Source organism: Leucopleurus acutus, assembly GCF_964270905.1.
Source record: "Leucopleurus acutus genome assembly, chromosome: 13".
Lineage (NCBI taxonomy): Eukaryota > Metazoa > Chordata > Mammalia > Artiodactyla > Delphinidae > Leucopleurus > Leucopleurus acutus.
Genome location: NC_139155.1, coordinates 80,570,080 through 80,593,329, shown reverse-complemented (window position 1 = coordinate 80,593,329; position 23,250 = coordinate 80,570,080). Strand labels below are relative to the sequence as shown.

Below are 23,250 nucleotides of genomic sequence, written 5' to 3'. Positions count from 1 at the left end.
GCATCTGTTGATCCCAAACTCTGCCACAGTTTCTGAATGCAGCTTTTCAGGCCCACCCACCCGCCTCCTTGACGTTGGTTTTCTTCCATCCAGGTCTGTTGTGTCAAGTCTGGACTCCCCTGCCAAGACTAGCTCCATGGAAAAGAAACTTCTCATCAAAAGCAAAGAGCTGCAGGACTCCCAGGACAAGTGTCACAAGGTATTTATTTCCGCAGCCGGCCTCCCTCCTTGCTGCAGGAGCCTCCCGTCAATATATGCCAAGGGATCCGCCCGGGGCCGCCGCTGGCGCCGAGCCACCTGATCCTTCCCGCGCTGAAGTCGCGCCTCCGGCAGCTCAGAGGGAGATGAATTCGGGCCTTGACGCTGCCGTAAATCCTTTAAATCTTAACCAGAGGAGGCCCTGGATATAAAGCGGCCAGTTCCTCAGCATGACCCAGCTAGATGTCTGCGTCTTCTGGCAGGTGGCGTGGGTCCTCACCTGTGGCCGAGATGCATCCCATCTGCTTTGAGTGATGCGAAGTCTCTCTTCCTAGTCTTTAAAAACTCCTGCTTATGTAACTGCGGCCACTGTGTTGATTATGCTCAACGTCTCTTAACGCTCACTGTTTCTGCCCAGGGGCAGCTCTCTGGAAGCTCATAAGAGTCACTTCTTGCCTGGGACTCCTAAGAGTGCAGACGAATCCATATCTCCTTGCCCTGTCCTGGATTTGTCCTCTAGATCTTTGCAAGGAGATGGGGGGGATCAAGATGGATTTGGGGTAAAATTAAACTGACGTCTGCAAAAAAAACCAAACCAAACCCAAAAAAAGCAAACAGGTGAAAAAAATGGTGATTGTGGCTTCCTCGCTCACTGGGTTAGAGAAGTGATCGAGTGTGAACCCAGCCTTGCATGAGAGGAGTGACTTAGCATTGGTGACTGCCCTTACGAAGACCTGTGCGCTCCCAGGCGAAGAAACCATGGTATTTCCATCCCAACCTTTTGGCGAGTTAGCGCCAGCTGGGACCACCAGGTGGTCTCGGAGGCGGCTTGAGATGCGATTGCTCCTGACGAACACCCCCCGGCCCCCCCCCTCCCCCCGCCCGGGCCTTTTTAACGTGTCGCTGTGTTTATTTCAGATGGAGCAGGAAATGACCCGGTTACATCGGAGAGTGTCAGAGGTGGAGGCTGTGCTTAGTCAGAAGGAGGTGGAGCTGAAGGCCTCTGAGACTCAGAGATCCCTCCTGGAGCAGGACCTTGCTACCTACATCACAGAGTGCAGTGTGAGCCTTCCCCCCAAAGCCCCCTTCCCTCGGAGCGGGCGCTTCCCGTCGTGTGTGTCTCATCCTGTTTCGTGACAGCATCATGAGGCACATCACAGCCAGGGGCAGAGAGGAGAGAGAGGGAGGACGCACGAGCAAGACCTGTGATGTGCAGAGTAGCGGGAGCCGGGCGTGAGGGCCCAGAGGCCTGAGATCAGGCTCAGAAAGTCCAGGTAGGAGCCTGGAGACGGGCATAGACGGCGTTGCAGAGGGTCTCAGCATCTCCCATCCCAACCTCTCTGCTCCACCTCGTGTCCAGCACAGTCAGCCTCAGGAACCAAGCTCCCAAATAAGTGCAAGAAAATGTATTTTGAATCTGTCCCAAATCAATATTCCATTGCCTAGAACCAGCACAGCAACAAGCAAAACTCAGCCTTTAAAACCCAGACCCTCTGTCATCTTTTACCATGCGACTTTTGTTTTTCTTTCCTTCACAAGAGTGGACTGTCTTCTCCATTGTCTCGTTAAAAATTTTCATTCAGGTGTTTTTTAATGTACAGTCTTAACAAGTTGAATCACACATTTTTCAAGTGTTTTTTTTTTTTTCCACAAGGGAGAGGAAATCTATAGAGCGTGGCTGATTAAGAATAACTGCTATGTTTCCATTCCAGATTTGGCCTCCTTTCAGTGGTGGGTAAAGTTATTCAGCTTTGTATTTCAGATCTATATTTCAGTGTCACTGAAGCATTGAGGGAACCTTTTGGATGAAAGGTGTCCAGGAAACGTAAGCCAGGAGGTGGAAATAGTTTGCTTGGGGTCTTAAATGGCACCTGGGCAGAGAATGAAGTCATTGCTACTTTGAAAGAGGGATATATACTTGACAGTCCTCGAATAACTGCTATTCCAGAAACGACTTTGTAGCCACCCCAATGATGGTTTCACGGCTAAGGGATCTTATTAGTTTTTAGTTCTGAACATACAAGTAAGTATCTGCTAAGGCAGGTAGGAAACAGGTGGATGCAGTTTCAGGCTGGATCCATAAGGTCATAAGGTTTGAGATGATGTTTCTTGAACCAAGGGGTTTTACAGGATGAAACCTGGAATCAGCGACTCACCGGAAGTTGTCGACTTCGGCCCGTCACCTGAAACCATCTTGGTGTCTGCGAAGCAGCCTGCAGCTCCCTTAATGAATCTTTTCAAACAGAGCAGGATCCACAGGACAACCCTATTAAAATTTTGCTTTCCGCAGAGCTTAAAGCGAAGTTTGGAGCAAGCACGGATGGAGGTGTCCCAGGAGGACGACAAAGCACTGCAGCTTCTCCACGATATCAGAGAGCAGAGCCGGAAGCTCCAAGAAATCAAAGAGCAGGTATGGCTCCCTGCCTGGGAGCAGGGCACCAACCGGACCTCTCATTTCAGGAGAGGTGTGTTTGAGGGACAGAGAGAGGGAAGGGGGAGCGGTGAGGAGAGAAAGTTATGTAGGTCATTTGGAACTTTTAGATTCCCAATGATTTATATAAATGGCAGAGTCCTTATTCTATCTAGCTCCTTGTGAAGTCTGGACCCCATGATGGCTACTTTTTTCAATCGAAGGTGTAGAGCAGGGGTGGGCAAACTGCAGCCTGTGGGTGAGAATCTGGCCAACCACCTGTTTTTCATGACCACAAGCTAAGAATGGTTTTTGCATTTTTAAACGGGGGAAAAAACTCAAAAGAAGAATATTTCATATGGAATTCAAATTTCAGTGTTTATAAAGTTTTATTGGAACACAGCGCAGCCATTCATTTAGGTACTGCCCATAGCTGTTGATCATGCTACAATGGCAGAGGTGAGTGCTTTTGACAGAGACCACATGGACTGCAAAACTGAAATTGCTTCCTATCTAGCTTTTTACCAAAAGAGTTTACCAACCTTTGCTTTAGACCATTAAAAAAAAATTAATGTTTTCATAGCTTCTCAGATGCACTTTAAGTTTTTGAGAAAAGCCAGGGTACTTCATAGTCTTACTTATCTAAAGACTTATCCTGGAAGAAGAGTTTGAGCAGTTAAGGCCGAGTCAGAATTGACACGGCAAATCTGACTACAGAAAGCCCTCCCCTGTGTGTTCAGAAAAGAGAATCCAGGCCTTTAAAAAGCCTCCTCTCTTTTTTTACCCCCTCTATTTCTAAAAGGAGTTTCTTTCTAGATGGTTCATTTTTATTTCACTTCACTGTTTCCTTTTTAGCATGGATTTTTTTTTTTTTTTTGTCCTTTGAAGAAACTGTGAATAGAAACTTTAATGAAGAGAATGCACTGAGCAGTCGGAGAGCTGAATTATCAGCTGCCAGGCAGCTCTCATTCACTTCAGAAAATCTAGTGGAAACAGTGATGGAAATGAACATTTTTGTCTCTGGGTAACGCACACTTAGCCGTCTGGGTGGTGCTAATGCAAGAAGCTCCGGCAAATGATTCATTAGCTGTTCTTTACAGAAAGAATTCCCGTTTTGGATGTTTTGTTGGCATCATCTCATGATCACCTTAATACTTTTTAAATCATTGGTTAATATCCTCTTGCTTGATAAAAGTGTTCTGAATAAACGTGCATAGGAAATGGTGCAAATTGGTTGTCAGGTTTCTGAACAACACTAACTTAGAGATTTTGAAGGTCACACCTACAGTTTGAAAAAACCTGCTTTGACAGTTGACTCGTTGCCCCTTTTATCAACACAGTTTTTCATCCTAAAAGTTTCAAGAGGTAGGATTCTTTTTCTCCCATTAGTTCAGTGTGGTTGGAAATTTGCTTTTGGTGACATCCTGGGGAAATGAAAGCTATGCTTGGCCACCAGAGGGAGCAGCTGGTGTCTGTGAAATTCCATAGAAACAGAATTATCAGGACACTTTGAAAAGGTGTATGCTGGTGGTTGAGTTCAAAGAAATGTCCTTTGTGATTCATACCACAGTTGGCATCCATGTGGAATTTTAGATTTAATGACTGCTAAGCGTTCCATTTTGAGGGGGAGAAAACTTCTTCGTTTCAGATTTTATTTCTCATCGGAAGAAGGATTTATTAAAATGACTCTCGGTAAGTTTGGTGAGAGCAGGATGTTTGCAATCCAGGAAAAAGCATTTAATACTTTCCGCAAACTCCTAGTATTTGGTTTGCAGCCTGTCAATTCCTCCCAGGTTTGCCATTTATTCCGCACTCTTCCTCTCAAAGCCAATTTCTGTACCGCTGTTTATTTAAATATGTTGCTTCTGCTTAGCTACGCCCAATGGAGCACTTGAATTTGGTTTAAAATAAAAACACCTAGGGAATTCCCTGGTGGTTCAGTGGTTAGAACTCTGCGTTCCCACTGCAGGGGGCATGGGTTCTATTCCCGGTTGGGAAACTAAGATCCCACATGGAGTGGCCAAAAATTAAATAAACAAATAAAAACACCTAAGCGTCTCACCTGATGGTTAGATTCATGCTCCATCAGTAGCAATTGCTGATTTCGTCCCACCCCTCCCCTGCCCCCCTCCACCCCCCATCCCTGGAAGGGAGACAGAAGTTCAGGTAACACAGAAGGCATTTGGGTTTCAGGATTTCTGATTGAATAGGACCATGTCTTCCTTCCCACAAAATTCTGAAGCTCCATTCCAAAGAATGACTCAAGGCAGGACCCAAAAGTTGTCCACGGTTCCCCATTCTGATCCTGTTCAACTCTGACCCACAGTTCAGCCCATGCTGAGATACATACAGCTGCCTCTCAGCTGTCCTTGGGAACTGACCTGATTATCTTCTCTCAGAGTATTCCTGAAGCAGGGATTTGGTCAGCTGTTGGATGTATAGGATTTCCTTGAAGTATCCAGCAGAGTAACAGTGGCTCAATAAATGAGGTGGAATTTTGTTTGATGCTTGTAGCAGGCCGGGTGCCCCCAGAGCTCAGATTGCTGACAGAGATGTTGCCTGATTCTTGCCTTCCTCCCCCTGGGCGCTGACGGCTCAGGAAAGAGAGATGTTGGGGGAACAGCGCTCTGTCCTCACTCTTGACAAAACACAGAAATTACGTTCCCTTCTTGCCGACATAAGTTTAAGTCAGACAAGGGAGCTCAAGGATAAAAGATGGCCAAGAGTGCCTCCTACCTCTTTGCTTCCTCCACAGCTTGGTATTTGTGTCTGTGGGGACTTTGGATTTTTTAAAACTCTAAAATCAGAAGAAAAAAGAGTTTTAGGTAGAAGAAACGGTTTTCATAGGTAATGTTTTTGTCTTTATATGAATGCTGCTATTGTAAAATAGAATTTTATATATATAATATATTATATATATATATATATATATATATATATTTTTTTTTTTTTTTAAATGGAGGAAGGGATCCAGGAAGGCACAATACCCAGAGCTATGAAAGTCATAATAAGTCATGACACAGCCCTGGCCGAGGGGTCTAGAAAAACCCCAAGTAGAGGGTGTACTGTTTCACATCACCGGCTCATGTTCCATTCTGTGAGTTGAGATAATTGTTCAGTAGGTTATAAAGACCTTTGCTTATATAACCCAGCACCACTCACTTAGTGGGCATCGTCCAGAAAACCTGGCGCCCCATGACTTGTAGGATTGACCTTCAATAACAATACAGTCGGCCCTCCGTATCCACGGGTTCCATGTCTGCGATTTCAACCACCTGTGGACCGGATTTGGTTCTGGAGCCGTTCCCCTGTGGATACTGAGGGATGACTGTACGCTTTTGGGTGGGAAGGAGTGAAATGAGACCAGGCTCCATCCTGTGCTCAGTTTTTCTGCTTTCCGCTGTGCCAGTAATACAGAGAGATGTGCTTACGTGAAAACTATCCATTTTCATAAGGATGTCACCTCCCCTTTAGTGTGCACTGGGGGGACTGCCTGTTACAAAGGATGAAAGGTTTACTTTATATTCTGTTACTAAAAAAAGAAAGAAGAAAAAAGACATTCTATTGGTTAAAAGCATAACCTTGCTCAGTTGATCCCTCTTCAGTTATTTCTTGGGGGAACGGATCTTAGAGATGATCACTGTACATTGCGAAGGTCAAAGACAGTCTTAATTCTTTATTCTTTTCATTTTAAATCCGCCACCTTGGATTGGATAAACTGCTCATTCATAATCCTTATATATATAAGCTTTGCTTTTGCTAACAGAGAATATTTTCATACTCTGCCCCAAAGTTTTCGAAACCATTGCCCATTTCTTCTGGTAAATCAGTTTTGGAAAACTTTGATGCAGATGTCCTGTTTTGTTTTGTTTAATTTTTATTAATTTTTTACCAAGCCTTTTTTTTTTTTTTTTTTGCGGTACATGGGCCTCCCCCTGCTGTGGCCTCCCCCGCCGCGGAGCACAGGCCCCGGACGCACAGGCCGAGCGGCCACGGCTCACGGGCCCAGCCGCTCTGTGGCACGTGGGATCCTCCCAGACCGGGGCACGAACCCGCGTCCCCTGAATCGGCAGGCGGACTCCCAACCACTGCGCCACCAGGGAAGCCCCAGATGTCCTGTTTTGATTTTAGAAATTCAATTTGGAAAAGGTTGGGCCGTTGGGATTACTTTAAAGGCTTTTGCTCAAGGGAACAAGATAATTCTTTCTTCAGAGTCTTTCTCACAAGTTACTTTGATCAGAGCCAGTGTTTCCTGACTCTTCCAAATTTCAGGGTGACTTGCCTCTCAAGAGCAACGTTTAGTTCATCATGCAGTTTGGGGCCCAGAAAAATTAATGGTGAGAAACTGACATGATGAGTTTCACCTTCCAAGATTCTCTCCACTGAGATTTCCAATTACCCCCTTGTGCCATCTGAAAGGTTAATTTTAAAACTAGTACCATATCTAAGTGTGTTAGGAGCACATAACTTCTAAAGGACAAATCTGTATAAATGACTACCCTTGGAGGAAAGCTACGCATAAGCAGATTATCCTGGTTGTTTAAAGTACATCCCTTTCAGCTCTCCTGTGTTACAAAGGTCTTAAGGTTCTGCACTTCTTGTACGATATTATTTGCTCAAAGGATCTTATTGTGTATAGGCACATTTGTTCCAAATGGTGTTACTAGTGATTCATGATCTAGATGAAAACAGTTTAAAGATTTAATATTCTTTTCTCCCTCCTCGTCCATCCACACACCTCGCCCTTATCCCCATCTTTCTACTCACCTTTTCTCTAGGTCATTCTCTCCGATCTCTCTTCACTGTGTCTTCCCTCTGTGGTCTGTGTTTTTCCATCTTCACCTCCCATCTTTCCTTTCAGGAGTTCCAAAATTCACCTTCCTTCCATTGCCTACTCTTTAGGAGTACCAGGCTCAAGTGGAAGAAATGAGGTTAATGATGAATCAGTTGGAAGAGGACCTGGTTTCGGCCAGAAGACGGAGTGATCTCTATGAATCGGAGCTCAGAGAGTCTCGGCTGGCTGCCGAAGAGTTCAAGCGGAAGGCAACAGAATGTCAGCATAAATTGATGAAGGTAGCCAGCTCCCTGCTGGGGAGGGTGTTTTGGGGGTAGAATCATGGATGATCTTAGCAATAATAAAGGGAATCCTAGCTTCACGAGTGTACATTTGGGAAATAATGGGGTGCCCTGCAAAGCCTCCTGGTCTTGGTTAGAGAAGATACTTAATTTTTTTTTTATCATCATCCTCATTGTTTTGGCCACAGAGACCAAGAAAGCCTGTAGTGTTGTCTTATAAGACTTTTAGGTTCTTGAGATTTTCCAATATGTTGTATCTTTTCAATTACAGGCTAAAGATCAAGGGAAGCCTGAAGTGGGAGAATATGCCAAACTGGAGAAGGTATTTTCCATTATTGGTATCGTGATTTTGGGTAGACAGCCTCTTAAATGTTGCTCTCCGTGGTCTGTCACTGGTTAAGAATACACTTGCGATGAATAGAGAACTGTCTTCTGGGTTTATTTTGATGGTCAGTCTCTGGATGACCATGTTTAGCTTCAGCTATGTTTCTAAAAGGGATAGAAGACACCTCATTTTTTTTGGTCAGGCCCGCTCACAGTAACACACAAATCCAGACACTCAGTAAGACACATGGGAAAATTCTTACTGTTTTAGGGTACCGGCGACTTTGTTTATCTTTTTTCGCCATCTGTATGTGTGTTGCTGGTTCTAGAGAAATAGTCCACATGGAGGTTTGCACTGAGACATTCAAAGGTTTCTCTGATAGGCTACTGTTCTTCCTCTCCATCAGTAGGTATTGGAAAACAAAACAAAGAGACCCCAACAGAAACCTCAAGAAAATAGGACTGCAGTAAATGTAGCAAGACCTTAATGCCAATTTGCCTTTTTTGCTTTATTTCCTGGGATTTTAATCACAGATCAATGCTGAGCAGCAGCTCAAAATTCAGGAGCTCCAAGAGAAGCTGGAAAAGGTAAGCCTGAGGTGATGTTTTGGGGAACTTACCCCCATTTCCACATACTTCTTGCTTTGTCCTGGAGCACAGGAGATCAAAGAAGGAGAATTAGTCACCCAGCACCAAGGAAAATGAAGGCAGAGTGAGTTATTACCTGAAAATACAAGAGTTCTGAATACACTTTCTCCTTTTGAGACATGTCAAGCAGTGTTTGTTTAAAAAACAAACAAAAAACCCACAAAACTCTGTGAGACTCTCAAGTCAAAGCTCTAATTGTACTATAGCAGAACCCAAGAGGCTGTCTCGTCTCCCTTCAGGGGACCGGGTCCCCATCTTGCATGGGAGAAGCCTATGTTGTTCACGACCCAGACAGCTTTCAATCAGAGACTGTCGGCAGTCTTCCTGTGCATTGGGAACCTGGAGGGACCAGTAGTCCTCAGGTGATTGGGGATGGATGTGGGTTTGGTTTACGGCATTGGGCACAGTGTGTGCAAAGGGCCCTTCCTTTAGGTGAACACGGGAAATGCTAAAGAAAGGGCCAGGGTGAATGTGGCCTTTAATGTCAAGAATGTTTGTGAATGTGTTTAAAAGAGTTCCTTCTTTTTTTTTTTTTTTTTAAGATGTTGGGGGTAGGAGTTTAGTAATTTATTTATTTATTTTTGCTGTGTTGGGTCTTCGTTTCCTTGCGAGGGCTTTCTCTAGTTGGGGCAAGTGAGGGCCACTCTTCATCCCGGTGCGCGGGCCTCTCACTATCGTGGCCTGTCTTGTTGCGGAGCACAGGCTCCAGACGCGCAGGCTCAGTACTTGTGGCTCACGGGCCTAGTTGCTCCGCGGCATGTGGGATCCTCCCAGACCAGGGCTCAAACCCATGTCCCCTGCATTAGCAGGCAGATTCCCAAGCACCGCGCCACCAGGGAAGCCCCAAGAGTTCCTTCTTTTTGTGTTATTAAAAACATATAACATTAAATTGTGTTATTAAAAACATACTACATTTACTGTCTTGTTTTGAGTGTCCAGTTCCTTAGTGTCAGATATATTCACATTGTGAGATAGATCTTGAGAACTTTGTCATCTCACAAAACTTAAGCTCTCTACCTGCCAAATGCTAATCTCCCCACCCCCACCCTTCGTAACCACCTTTCTTCTCCCTCCCTCCCTCCCTCCTTCCCTCCCTCCCTCCCTCCTTCCCTCCCTCCCTCCCTCCTTCCCTCCCTCCTTCCTTCCTTCCTTCCTTCCTTCCTTCCTTCCTTCCTTCCTTCCTTCCTTCCTTCCTTCCCTCCCTCCCTCCCTCCCTCCTTCCTCTCTCTCTCTCTCTCCCTCTCCCCCTCCCCCCTTCCTTCCTTTTCATTCTATTTATTTTATTGAAGTGTAGTTGACTTACAGTGTCATGTTACTTTCTGCTGTACAGCAAAGTGACTCAGTTATACACATATATACATTCTTTTCCATATTCTTTTCCATTATGTTTTATCACAGGATATTGAATATAGTTCCCTGTGCTATACAGTAGGACCTTGTTTATCCATCCTATATATCATAGTTTGCATCTGCCAATCTACTTTGCTTGTATGATTTTGACTGCTTTAGGTGCTTCCTGTGGATGGAATCATACAGTATTTGTCCTTTTGTGGCTGGCTCATGTTGCTCAGCACAGTGTCTTTGAGGTTCATCCATGTTACAGCATGTGACAGGATCTCCTTTTCAGAGGCCGAATAGTATTCCATGGCCTGGATATTCCACATTTTCTGCATCCATTCATCTGTCCCCTTCCTACTTATTCTTGAGCTCACTACTGAAAGCCTTTCAGCTAGAAATTTGTGTGAGGATTCATATCTCCTAGAACTCTGCTCTCCAGTAGAAGTGGGAAGCAACCCACACATGTCAGCCTCAGATGTAATTTTAAGTTTTCTAGTAGCCACATTAAAAAAGGGAAAATCCTCTGAATGATATAGTTTCCTTAATCCATTATATACAAAATATTGCAGCATGTAGTGATACTAAAACATGTACACTGGGCTTCCCTGGTGGTGCAGTGGTTGAGAGTCCGCCTGCCGATGCAGGGGACGCAGGTTCGTGCCCCGGTCTGGGAAAATCCCACATGCTGCGGAGCAGCTGGGCCCATGAGCCATGGCCGCTGAGCCTGCGCGTCCAGAGCCTGCGCTCCGCAACGGGAGAGGCCACAACAGCGAGAGGCCCGCATACCGCAACAACAACAACAAAAAAAAAAGTACACTGCTTCAGTTTTTAAATGAATTAAACTTAAGTAAAATTAAAAATTAATTTCCCAGTCACAGCAACCACGTTTCAAGTGCTCACCGGGCACATGTGGGGAGCAGCTCCCACGTTGGACAGTGCTGGTCTCGGAGTTGGAGTTCCCTTGCCGTTTTCACGTTTTAAAACTATAAAGCAAATGAGTGTGAAGTTGTTGGTTTCTTACACTCAGATCTTTACTCTGATGCTGGAAGAGCTGCAGTATAGTTAAGACCCAAATAAAAATTAACTTCAAAAGGGTTCGCTGTTTTTTCTTTAAACATGAATTTGCGAGTCACCACAAACAGTGTGGTGGTTATGCCCTTTGATAGGTATTTATTTGAGAAAAAAAAGTTTATAGTTTTTATCTTGTTTTCTTGTAAAAGTAGTACAGATTCCCCTTAGGAAAATCAGCAAATGAGATGATTAAATAGGGAGACAATTAACAGTCTGGGGTAAATACATTAATACCTGGGCAGATGAACCCGAGACCTTTTTGTTTGCATTTATTATGTTACATTGAATCTAAGATGCTAATGATTGTCCGATACCCCATTATCTTCTGTACCCCAAGAAAGAAAAAAACACCATCAATTTTAATCGTAGATGCATTCCAAATTCAGCGATGTTAAAAAAATATATAAGTGCACCTTAGGACAGACGAAACACAGAATAAAATGAAACGTTTATATGTTTTGAAAAATGGATAAAAATATCCATTCAGTGTGACCCGATTTTTTTTCCTGTTTAGGAGATGGTCCCCATCTTTTTCCGTGGATAAATTGGGCCATCTCTCCCCTGTTCCTTCTCCTTTCAGGCCGTGAAAGCCAGCACGGAGGCCACCGAGCTTCTGCAGAACATCCGCCAGGCGAAGGAGCGGGCTGAGCGCGAGCTGGAGAAGCTGCACAACCGCGAGGACTCTTCCGAAGGCATCAAGAAGAAGCTGGTGGAAGCCGAGGTGAGCAGGGGACCTCCAGCTCCCGGCTCCCGAGGTGCCTGCCTCCGGCTGTGCAGGGGAAGAAACCTCGGGACCACCCTCTCTCTGCTCCTGTTCATCCAAACTGCTGTCCCGTCCGCCAGTCCCTTTGAAACCCAAGAGGCTTGGGACCATTTTCCCCAAAGGGGAGAAGGATTTGTCACAGCAGCTCTGAGTAGAAAGATGTTTTGATAAAACCTTTCCTTCCTATTTGTTTTCCTCTGACCCGTTCGCCCGTGTGGGAGGATTCACGTTTATGTAGATGAACTGTGATGCCGTCCCTGAGGGTTCCTTTTTCTTCCCTCTGTACCCTTGCTTTTCCTCACCTTCTCCCCAATGGTGTTAATAATATATTAATTTTCGAGGCTTCAGCTGTGACCTGTGTGTGTTGATAACTCCCAGATCTACATTTTTGGGCCTCTTCTCTCTGTCCAATTCTTTGTTGTTGTTGTTGTTGAAACCAATTATATAATTATACAGGAAACACACGAGTGTTTTCTCATTGTGAAAAACATAGAACTGAAGAATATAGAATAAAAAGGGACGTTTCCCCTTTGCCGCCCTCCACCTCCCCTGGCGCCTGGGTGATGGGTCCATGGAACGGATGTGTCATAGTTGATTTAACCACCCCCCTGTCCTGGGCCTTCTGCTTCTCCGTCGCAGTGCTGGCGTTGAACCTACTTGCCTACATCTCTTTGGGGCCAGCCTCACCCACGATCCAGGAGGTATTTCCCACTGCTCCCCTGACATCTTGACTGGGTGTCTGAACAGTGCCTCCGATCTAGAATGAACTCAGTATCTTCCCCGACAAGCTGGGTTGCCTTCTCAGTCTTCCTCGCACCGGTCAGGGCCCCCATTCATCCATCTGGTCACCCCAGACTTGACACCTTGACATCATCTGCTGCTTCTCCCTGGATCCTGCCATTCCGAGAGTCCCTCAGCCCTGTAAATACACCCACACTGTCTCCACCGTCCACCCTCTGCTGGCCATTTCTGAAGGCCTCCCCACAGTGTAGGCCCTCATCCTCTTCGCTGGGTGAATGTAGTAATTTCTCGGCTTTCTGCTTCCAGGCTCACCTTCCTCCCATCTAGCTCAAACGGGGTCAGACTCGTGGACCTCAGACTCCAGGCTCGTCAGCACCCCTTGCCCCATCCCAAACCTTTCAGGGCTTCCCTACATCTTAAGTGCATGAGACTCTCAGCCCTTTGCCCCACACATGCTCCCCTTTCCCGTTTTCTCCAGCTCCTCCGCTATTACACCTTTTGCAGTAGCCCCTCTACACTCCACCTGGGACCTACGCTGGCTCTCGGCCACCTCCGCATGGCTGCTGCTGCACCTTTTTTTTCGGTACACGGGCCTCTCACCGCCGTGGCCTCTCCCGTCGCAGAGCACAGGCTCCCGATGTGCAGGCTCAGCGGCCATGGCTTATGGGCCCAGCCGCCCCGTGGCACGTGGGATCCTCCTGGACCGGGGTGCGAACCTGCGCCCCCTGCGTCGGCAGGCGGACTCTCAACCACTGCGCCACCGGGGAAGCCCTGCTGCGCCTTTTTTTGAAAGGCCTTCTCCACTTCCCTCTGGCCCTCTCCCCTCCAGCCTCCCACATCCCGACCCTCTCCACAGCGTCCACATCCCCTCACCTGCTCAGTTCAAAGCCCTCCCTCCGGGCTGCACCCTCTCACAGCCCTCTGTACCTGTTTGCTTCATGGCCCTGGCCCTCTTAACCCATATCGTGTTTATTTGTGTTTATCTTACCTCTTCCAAGGGCAGGCATTCTGTCAGCTTCCTCTCGGTATTTTCCACGATGCCTAGCGTGGTACTTTGCAGATAGTAGGTGCTTGGTAAATATTTGAATGAATGAATGCACTCTTGTAACCTGCACAAGCAAGTACTCCTCGGATCACAGAACTGTGTTTTCCTCACCGTGGCTTCGGGTGCCTGAGACTTCTCTTCCCGCATCGAGCGTACGCTTCCCGAGGGCCCCCTCCCTCGGCGCAGGCATCGTGCCCGTAGCGGTTACCCCATTAAAACTCTCTGATTGATTCACGATCTACAGGAACGCCGCCACTCTCTGGAGAACAAGGTAAAGAGGCTAGAGACCATGGAGCGTAGAGAAAACAGACTGAAGGATGACATCCAGACAAAGTCCCAACAGATCCAGCAGATGGCTGATAAAATTCTGGTGAGCAGGAACCAAAGTTGACAAGTTCAAAGATAACAGGTTAGAGGTTGTAGAGGGAAGGGGGTCAACAGAAGAACCAACCACCGTCACAGGGGAGGTTATCGCCAGGCAGGTGAATTAAGAGGAAGTGGTTTTAGCGGACGCCACGTCAGAGACTAGCACGAATAACCACAGGCTGGACATTTCAGCAATGGTAACAGATCCATCAGTATGATTTTTTTTGGCTCTGTTTGCTACTGCCTGACTTTTAAAAACGCGAACGTGCACACGCTGTCATTTCCAATACATTTTTACAGGAGCATTTACGTACTTCTATCAGCAGAGTTTTGTATGGCCGTTAAAGTTGCAAATGCCCGTTTGAAAAAGGTGTAGGGATTCAGGGCTTTAAGACCGACACCCAGATTCTTGGTTTTGCAGAGGAAAGAAATTAGTCAGGCAGATTTTTTCGGAGTAGCATGTGTCATAGATCCGTGTTCACCCACTCACTTTCTCTGCTCCAGTTGGTGCTTAATATTGTTATTATTTTCACTTTCCTTAGAGGTAGCGGATCGTTTTTTAGGTTTGTAACCACGATGATTTTGTTTTCGGCTCTGACGACCAAATTAACTTAATCAAGGAAGGCTTGGGTGGTGCTTGCCGACGTGTCAAAGTTTTGCTCTTGGCAGGGTGAAAGGCAGGTGAACCTTTAAAGGACTCTCCTTGGATTTCAATCCCCAAACCAAGAATTTGATGCCACTTTGGGGAGCCTGTTTGTAGCCCTTTCCTCCCTGCCCCGAGGACTGACTCTGGAGTAGTCGGGCATTCCTCTGCACCAGAAAGAGACAAGGTGGTGAGCGGGGTGCTTTCCACCTCCCTCTCTCTGTCTCTCCCTCTGCGTCACTTCTGGGAAACGAGTCACCAGCAACTATATGAACTCAAGAATGACCGACTTATAGGCCTATATACTTAATACCAAAAAAAAAAAAAAAAAAAAGAAAACCCAACCCTTCAAAACGTTACATTTCTGTTTGTCTATATTCGTGAGTCGTGTGGGCACTCTTGAACGCACAGGTGAAAAGAGAAACCGGTTAAATTGTTTTGCTCTGACACACAGTCTTTATAGATAATGTCTACACACAAAGGCAAATGTGATTGTCAGTCTATCCTTTCTGTTCTCTTGTTCCATCATCCAAGTATCTCTTGGCGATTGTCAAATGTGTGAATTTTACTGTGAGTCAAATGAATTCCCACTGAGATTCCACCACTGCTACCCCCTTGCTTGGTGCAAACGACGTGGTTAAGTCTTGTGGTTGCAAAGTGTTTCTCTGTTTAATGGTGATGTGTTCATTCATTCATTCAACAAATATTTAATGAGCTTCTACTATGTGCCAGGCACTGTTCTAGGAGCTGGGAATAGAGCAGCAAACAGTACTGTTTGCATAACAGGACTGAAGAATCTGATCCAACACATGTAGAGAAGATAACGTTTTAAAAAATGACAACAACAACAAAAAATGCCAAACTGTCAAGAAGTCAGGTTTTAGAATGTCTGCTTTTCCAAGGTTCACTTGCCAATTAAAATGTGGGAGTGTAGAGTTCTGCATTCCTGGATTATATGTTGTAAACTCCCATGCATAAGTAGACCGGAAATTTGGTCTTAAGGTTGTCAGTCTCAGGAATCTGAGTTTTTGACCTGTTTTCAGATTGATTTCCATTCCTGTGCTATCTTAGGAGGACTGAAACTAAGACAAGACAATTATCAAGTGATTTCTAAAATAAAGAAAAAGTAGGCAGATTTCTTTTTCCAAGTGTATCTTGCCACCTGTCCGAGTACCTTTGTGGTTGTGACTTCATTTATCGGAAGGTGCCTTTTGCTCAAGAACCTGGTGCTTAGGTTGTGAAGTATCTGGGATATGGGCAAAGAGGGGTCCTTAGTACTGTTACATAACGATGATGCTTGGAAACACATCCCAAATATCATTTGCATTAAAATATTTGCTATTCTGATAAGAACTTTCAAAACAGCTAATTGGGGTTCTCATTCTAGCAGAGTCTTTTGCTTTAATAAAAGACCTCATTGTCAGGGACCCTTTAATATACATAAAGCCCTTAAAGTATGTTTTTATTACTAAAAATCCTGTTTACATTCAACTTTTCAAGATAACATCTGTTAGCTTGCAGTAGATCTTGTGCACCTGGTCTTAACATTGAATACTTTACTGGCCCCCAAAGCAAAGTCAAATGCTTGCAGACTTTAGAATTTCAAAAGCTTAATCAGTAACATTTCATGTGTGTGTGAATCTAAAATTATTCTTTTCTCCATTTTATGGGCATATCCTGTATAATTTCCTCGTTCTTCAAAATTCTCATAATTATTTCCATTTCAAAGGAAAATTTCAAGATAGTATGAAGAGATGAAAACTTGGAGTAATGACTTTTGATATTAGTAATTAACTAATGGGTCCAGATTCATAAGAATTAATGTAAACACAGATAGCTTCATTTAGAGAATGTTTTGGTGAGTTGAATGCTGCCTTTTATAGATCAGTTTATAATACGTTGGCAAATGAATTGGTATAATTTCCAAATGAATTACAATTTTGTTTGAAAGCAGAAATCTTGATAAGAGAATGAAGAGGACATTACATTTGAGCTATTTATATTATTCCACGTTCTCTTCCTATCTTCAATGTATGTGTACACGTTTATGTCATTTTTAGTGAATTTTATGTTCTGCCGTGTTCCCATTAGCATTATATCATGTAAACTTCATATAAACATGATTTCATATGAACACCTCCAGATACTCACATGCTCCATATTACCAGTCAGTTAAAATAATCATTCAAAACTGAAAGTGTTTGAATTGTTATATTAGTTTTCCTTCTTAGCTAGGGTTCCTGAGCAATCATTTTGTTAATGAGGAAAATACAAAAATTTTTTTTATCCTCATAATAAATTAACTTAAAACTTAAATTGACATTACTTTCCTCATTTAAGGCCGTCAAGACAGTGGTCAGGGGCTTTGTGCTGTACTGAATTTTCAAGTTGTGTTGCCTCGTCACTCTCACTTCTCTAGGCAGAGATGAAGAGCTGCCTTTGTTTGACCTGTCGCACTGACAGATTTCTGGTCCCAGCCCACCAGCCGTGTGTTTATGTGTGTGAATACTCGGAGCTGGAAAACCCAGGGCCAGGGCTTGGTGGTGGTTTCCTCTCCCAAGAGCCTTAAGGGCTAGTCACGAAGAAACAGATGCCTGTTGCCTTTGGTGCCTGTGCCAAAGTGGTGTCTCCTGTGAACGTCTAACATGCATCGGCTCCGTCCTTCCCTCGCACACCTGACCGTCTGTTCTTTTGTGTCCAGGAACTGGAGGAGAAGCACCGAGAAGCCCAGGTCTCAGCCCAGCACCTGGAGGTGCACCTGAAACAGAAAGAACAGCACTACGAGGAAAAAATTAAAGTAAAGACACTTTACAGTCTTCCCTGCCCTTCCTCCTATAGCACCATGTAGTTCCTTTCTCTTCCCAGGCACTTCGGGCCACTTCTTGCTAGAATAGAGGACTCTCCGTGGTAAATGCTGTCCTCAGGCCATGGTGGGAGGTCTTGGGGTGTTATCCTTGGGGCAGATTGGATATCAGAAGTTCAAAAATAGTTTATTATTTAAGAAAATTTGATCATCATGTGTCTCAATTCCATCTTTAAAATGTTTTTTGATCCACTGTCACTGAGTCCATGATAATTTAGATTTAGAGAGATTCACCATCTCCTTGCTTTTAATTTCCTTCTTGCATCTTAGACCTGGAATTCTTTTCCTTTTTTTATAAAGTATATCCTTGAGGACTTTCTTTAGTGAAGGTCTGCTGGTGCCAGGCTCTCTGTTTTGTGTGTCTGAAAATGTCTCTATTTCATCCTTGTTCTTGAAAGATGTTTTGACTGGGGATAGAATTCTAGGTTGGCAGTTATTTCTTTTAATACTTTTTGAAGATATCATTCCATTGACGTTTGGCTTTTATTATTGCAGTTGATGGTCAGCTGTCAGTCTAACAGTTGCTTTCTTTAAAAGCAGTCTTTCTTTTTTTCTTTTAAAACTTTGTTTTATCTTTAATTTTCTGAAGTTCTACTGTGATTTGTCTAGATGTGGAGTTATTTTTATTTATCCTCCTTGAGATATACTGGACTTTGGAACATATGTATATATTTAAAAAAATCAATTCTGTAAAATTATTGGTTGTTATATCTCAAGTATTGTCTCTTCCCCTTCTCTCTTTAATTCCCTTATGAGAATTTGATTAGATGTGTTAGATTACCACCAATCTATCTTTTTTTTTTTTTTTTGTATTTTCCATTTCCTTGTCTTTTGGTGCTACATTCTGGTTAAGCTCTAACTGATTTTCCAGTGTACTAATCCTTACCTGTCTAATTTGCTGTTAAACCCATCCATTGAGGTATTTTTAAATTAATTAATTAATTAATTTTTGGCTGTGTTGGGTCTTTGTTGCTGCACATGGGCTTCTCTCAAGTTGTGGCGAGCGGGCTTCTCATTGCAGTGGCTTCTCTTGTTGTGGATCACAGGCTCTAGGCACAGGGGCTTCAGTAGTTGTGGCTCTCAGGCTCTAGAATACAGGCTCAGTAGTTGTGGCACACGGGCTTAGTTGCTCCGTGACATGTGAGATCTTGCCAGACCAGGGCCCGAACCCGTGTCTCCTGCATTGGCAGGTGGATTCTTAACCACTGTGCCACCAGGGAAGTCCCCATCCATTGAGTTTTAAATTCAGTTATTGTATCTATTTGTTTCTTGACATTCTGTTTGGTTCTTCCCCAAGTTTACTAGATTATTTAAGTCAGTAACTTTCTATTTGCTGCATTGATTTGAAGCTTATCTTCTGCTTCTTTAAACGCATCAGCATAGTTGTTTTATGATCCGTATCTGATGATTCCCGCATCTGAAGGTCTGTTTCTACTCTGTTGTTTCTCTTGGCTCTTTTCCATGGTGTCTCTCTTTTTCGTGTGCCTGGTCAGCTGCTCGTTTTCCTTGGAAAGTTAATAATGCGAATTCTTTGAGGCCATGAATGAAAATGTGTGCCCACCTTGTGGGTGGCTCTGGGCTTTGACTTCTTTGTCTTCTTACCCTTTGAGGCAATTAAAAATGAAGCTCAAGTTTATCTGGTTCAGCAAATGCCTCAAGTTCAAAATAGCTGGGTTTTTGCTTTCACTTAGATTTTAGTCTGTAATTTCTTACTCTCTTGCCAACGTTTAGGTGCTTTTGGAAAATGTTTTCCATATTCTATCTAGCATTTTAAATCATTGTTCATAGAAGAACTGGCCTAAATAGTCCAGCCTATCATATAAAATAATAAATTCAATTATTATTTTACTTACTGAAATTATTATTTCAATTCAGTTATTATTAATAAGTTCAGTGATCAGAAATGACTGCCAGCCTATCTATTTCCTTTTGAAATCACATCACATTTTCATTATGATTTTGGACTGAGCCTTTAACTAATTCTTACGTTCTTGAGAATCAGACATTGTTCATTACCATCTCAAATATTGTCTCTTTCCCTTCCAAGTCAGACAGTGAAGGAGGCTTTTAATTTTTGTGATGATCATGTTATTGGTTTGGTTGGTATTCTCAAAGAGTTGGCTGTTCCTTTTCTGGAGAACCACACATGTACGTGCTCAGACAGCATCTTCACCATCACTACCCTGACACTTTCTTTCTTTTACCCCTCGTGCTACTTTTGGTTATTTTTCATTGAAAGAAATACCAGGAAAATAACCCAGAAGGGACCACACTGTGTTTTAGTGTGACACTCTACTTTAGTGCCTTTATCTACCAATCCTTTTTGGTGTCCAGACTTTTATCCTTGAGATAAACTGACTTTCAGAAAATTATGAGAATGTATACAGTAGTCCACTGGTATCTTTGCATGATGAAAATAACCTTTGCAAGTTCATTCTCTAATTTGGGTCAGTATGTTGACTTTTCTGTCAAAAAGCCATGTTCTATCGATACCTTCAATTGATATAAATGTCTACAGTGGAATCTCTCATTTCAAACAAATTCCTTGCTTCCCTCCCATGCATCTTCTTGTTCATCCTCCTGTCAGTTTAACCCACTCAAAGCCGGGATGTGTACATCCTTGAGAAAGGCTTGTTCCTTGTGGCTCACACTTACCTATGTTGGTATCCACCACTGCCAAAGTGGAGGTCTTAGTTTGAGCAGAGACATCCTGAAAATGTGCTTCATTGCTTTAGCACTGCATAAAAAAAGCGCATTCCTGGTCTAGACGTTAAGTGGTCTCTGCTACCTTCTAGATGGCAAGCACTTGGCTTTATAGATCCTAGAGAACGTTAGGGAGAGATCTGTTTTCTTCTGTCTTCCCTCCTGGCATCTTTATGAAACCATTTCTTTTTAGTCTGCCCTGCTTTGTGTTCCTGTTCCGTCCCCTGTGAGGCCATTTTGGTAATAATTGTGATCATACCCCAGATTCTGTCCTTTTCTTGTTCATAATTTTAGAATCGTGCCCTGACGTCCAGGAGAGCAGGCCACTTACCCTCTTGAGGTTCGTCCCTTCTCCCATGACCCCGTCCTCCACCTCTTATTCTTCTCCGCCAACTCTCACTCTCTTTTTTTCATCAGTCAGTTCTAGTTTAAAGCCCTCTTTGAAATCTGTTCTTTCCTTTCTTTATCATGTGGACCCCCTCCCTGTTCATTGGCTCTTTTCAGGGACTGTGTCCCCATGAGCTACGAAGGACCCATCACAATAGATAATGTGGGAAAGGCAGATTTCAGTTCCCATCTGTGACCCCAATTCTTTGGGCTTTCTTCCCAGTATCAGATGCAGTCGCCATCATTCAGAGAACCACAGTGATGAGAAACACAGGGTCGTGGTCAAAGGCTTGGCAAGTTATGACGTTGCCTTCCTTTTCTCCTCTCTTTTTCACCAGTTGTTCTGGCAGCTGGTGGGGCTGTGTGTGTCCCTCGCAGAACATTAGATCAAGCTGGTGGATGGTGACACCATTACTGTTTTATTTTTTCCTCTTGGGAACAGTAGGTGCTTACAGTGGCATTCTCAGCACTGAGAACACATGATTTCTCTTCCCCTGGGAAAGATTTCTCTTTCCAGTGACTTTTTATTTTCACCCCCAGCTGGATCAGAGGAAAGAACGGAGGAAAGAGGCTTTTTTTTTTTTTTTCCCCTTTCCTTTATGCTGTCTCTTCAGTCTATTGACTCCCCACCTACTTTATCGGTGGGCAGAATCCACTCGTCCCTGGCTGTTTCTGAACGTCAGCCTTGTTCACCAGACTTCCTCGGTCTTCAGCTTTCCATCCCTCCACACACAGCCTGGAGATAACGAGATTAATTTTGTACAAATTAAGAGCAAGCAGTGTTCTGAAAACTACTGGCGCATTGACTACGATAACAGTGCCCCTAGGTAATAGCTGCAAATCGTAAGATCTCTAGAGAGATCTTTTTTTTTTCCCTCTCATTCTGGAGTCCACCTCCCCTTTGGCTATACCTCTCAGGTCATTTTGGCTGCTGATTTAAAAATAAGTTCTTAGTTCACGTCCTCTGGTTACTTGCCATTTGATGGTCATACTTCTGAATCTCATCCTGGCTGATAGACAGACCCCCGCTCCCTCGCTCTGCCCCAGAGTTGGGGCAGCGTGGCTTCTCCACTGCTTTTCCCCTCCTTCCCTGTGTTTCTCCAGTGCCTCTGGTTAGTCTGCCAGACACTAACTTCTCCTTTTGTTTTTCCTCAGGTGTTGGACAATCAGATAAAGAAAGACCTAGCCGACAAGGAGACTTTGGAGAATCTGATGCAGAGACACGAAGAGGAGGCCCACGAGAAAGGCAAGATTCTCAGCGAGCAGAAGGCGGTAGGTAGACAGAATCACAAAGCCGGTTTCCAAGGGAGGGTGTGTGAACCACGCCAGGAGTCCCCCACCAGAGAAGAGTCCATTTGGTCTGTTTTATCCCGTGGAGTCTGCTGCTAACAGAAAGTTCTCTCTGCAACCCCTTCTCGTAAAAGCAGCGGCAGTGGTGGCTCGGGGTGGCCAGTTTTGCCCTTCACGCCCTTCTTTAAGAATTCACGCTGACCTGCGTCAACTAGAACCCTGTCTTTCAACACACCAACCCCCCGCCACCTCCCCGACGAAGTGCCCGGTGGCCTGTGGCCTCCCTTAGGCATCACGTTTCCTTTCAAATCTGTGTAGGCAGATGTTTCAGAAACTTGCAGCTTAAGAGTTTCCCCTGTTGTGCTTGTTAATCTACTTATTATCTCAGACCCTACCGAGACTTTTCACAACAGAATCTCTAAAGGAGGGTCCTGGGAAGTAATATTTTTAACCGCCCCCCCTGCCCCTTTCCTGCCCTGGCCAATTCTTATGATTCATTAAGTTGGGGAAGCTTTGATGCAGAGAATCTAGGACAGTAGGGGCTGGGTGAGAAGGAATCACCCAGAGAATGACAAGCTCGTGGGTGATGAGAAATAGGAACTTGCAGATGCAAGTTTAGAGGCTGTGGCAGGCTCAGGGTGCATATGGACAACACGGGGATTTCACGAGGCCTGTCAACTCACGGAATGCCAGGTTCCTCAAGAGGTCCTCCCGCGTGTGCTTACTGCAGGCCCCTTAGCTAGTGAGGGGATATGCAGTCTCCGTTTGATAAAACAAATGAGTGCCATCGTTGGAGCAGTGAGATCTACGCTCCTCAGGGTACAGGCTAGTTGAGTCTCCGGTCCGATGGCCCGCCTTTCACATGACACTTTTCCTCACGTGGCCCACTTCCCTCTCATTCCGGTGTTACCGTCTGTGTGTGAGGTTCCAAAGATCCCCCGTGTTTCAGATGATCAACGCCATGGATTCCAAGATCAGATCCCTGGAACAGAGGATAGTGGAACTGTCGGAAGCCAATAAACTTGCGGCAAACAGCAGTCTCTTTACCCAGAGGAACATGTAAGTGTTCAGATTCTAACTGTGTGCTTGATTCCGCTTTGGTCTTCTCTCCTGGGCACAAACTCTGTTCTTCTGTCGGCGGAGCAGGAGTGGATTTAACGACTCCTGTGGCGGGGCCCAGCCTCCGTATACGTACGTCATTTTGCCCTCTCTGAAGTGGTCTCACTCTACTGGCCCTCTCTTTTGAGCTGCGTTTTCTTACATGCTTCAAGTTACCATCCCATCACAGAGTGTTTTGCTCTCTCTAATGAGGTAATTTACAGTTTGCTTCTGGAGACCTCGTTCCCCAGACTCGCCTCCTGCAATTAGCCAGAGGTGATCTCGA

The 23,250-nt window shown here is 44.6% G+C and overlaps 1 protein-coding gene across 3 annotated transcripts in view; it reads left to right on the top strand.

The window, feature by feature from the left end:
• The window catches only part of CIT (citron rho-interacting serine/threonine kinase), a gene marked incomplete at its 5' end in the record, with an annotated part of 169,926 nt that overhangs the window by 88,423 nt on the left and 58,253 nt on the right, over nucleotides 1-23,250 (top strand). For 2 of the 3 annotated variants that reach the window (XM_082852595.1, XM_082852594.1), the window contains 11 exons: nucleotides 94-199; nucleotides 1,117-1,260; nucleotides 2,489-2,608; nucleotides 7,511-7,681; nucleotides 7,956-8,006; nucleotides 8,543-8,596; nucleotides 11,646-11,786; nucleotides 13,859-13,984; nucleotides 17,325-17,420; nucleotides 21,732-21,848; nucleotides 22,816-22,925. In XM_082852595.1, the coding sequence (XP_082708721.1) occupies nucleotides 94-199; nucleotides 1,117-1,260; nucleotides 2,489-2,608; nucleotides 7,511-7,681; nucleotides 7,956-8,006; nucleotides 8,543-8,596; nucleotides 11,646-11,786; nucleotides 13,859-13,984; nucleotides 17,325-17,420; nucleotides 21,732-21,848; nucleotides 22,816-22,925 (1,236 nt within the window). The remainder of the gene's footprint in view (nucleotides 1-93; nucleotides 200-1,116; nucleotides 1,261-2,488; nucleotides 2,609-7,510; nucleotides 7,682-7,955; nucleotides 8,007-8,542; nucleotides 8,597-11,645; nucleotides 11,787-13,858; nucleotides 13,985-17,324; nucleotides 17,421-21,731; nucleotides 21,849-22,815; nucleotides 22,926-23,250) is intronic. The other variant, XM_082852596.1, reaches the window with a different exon arrangement.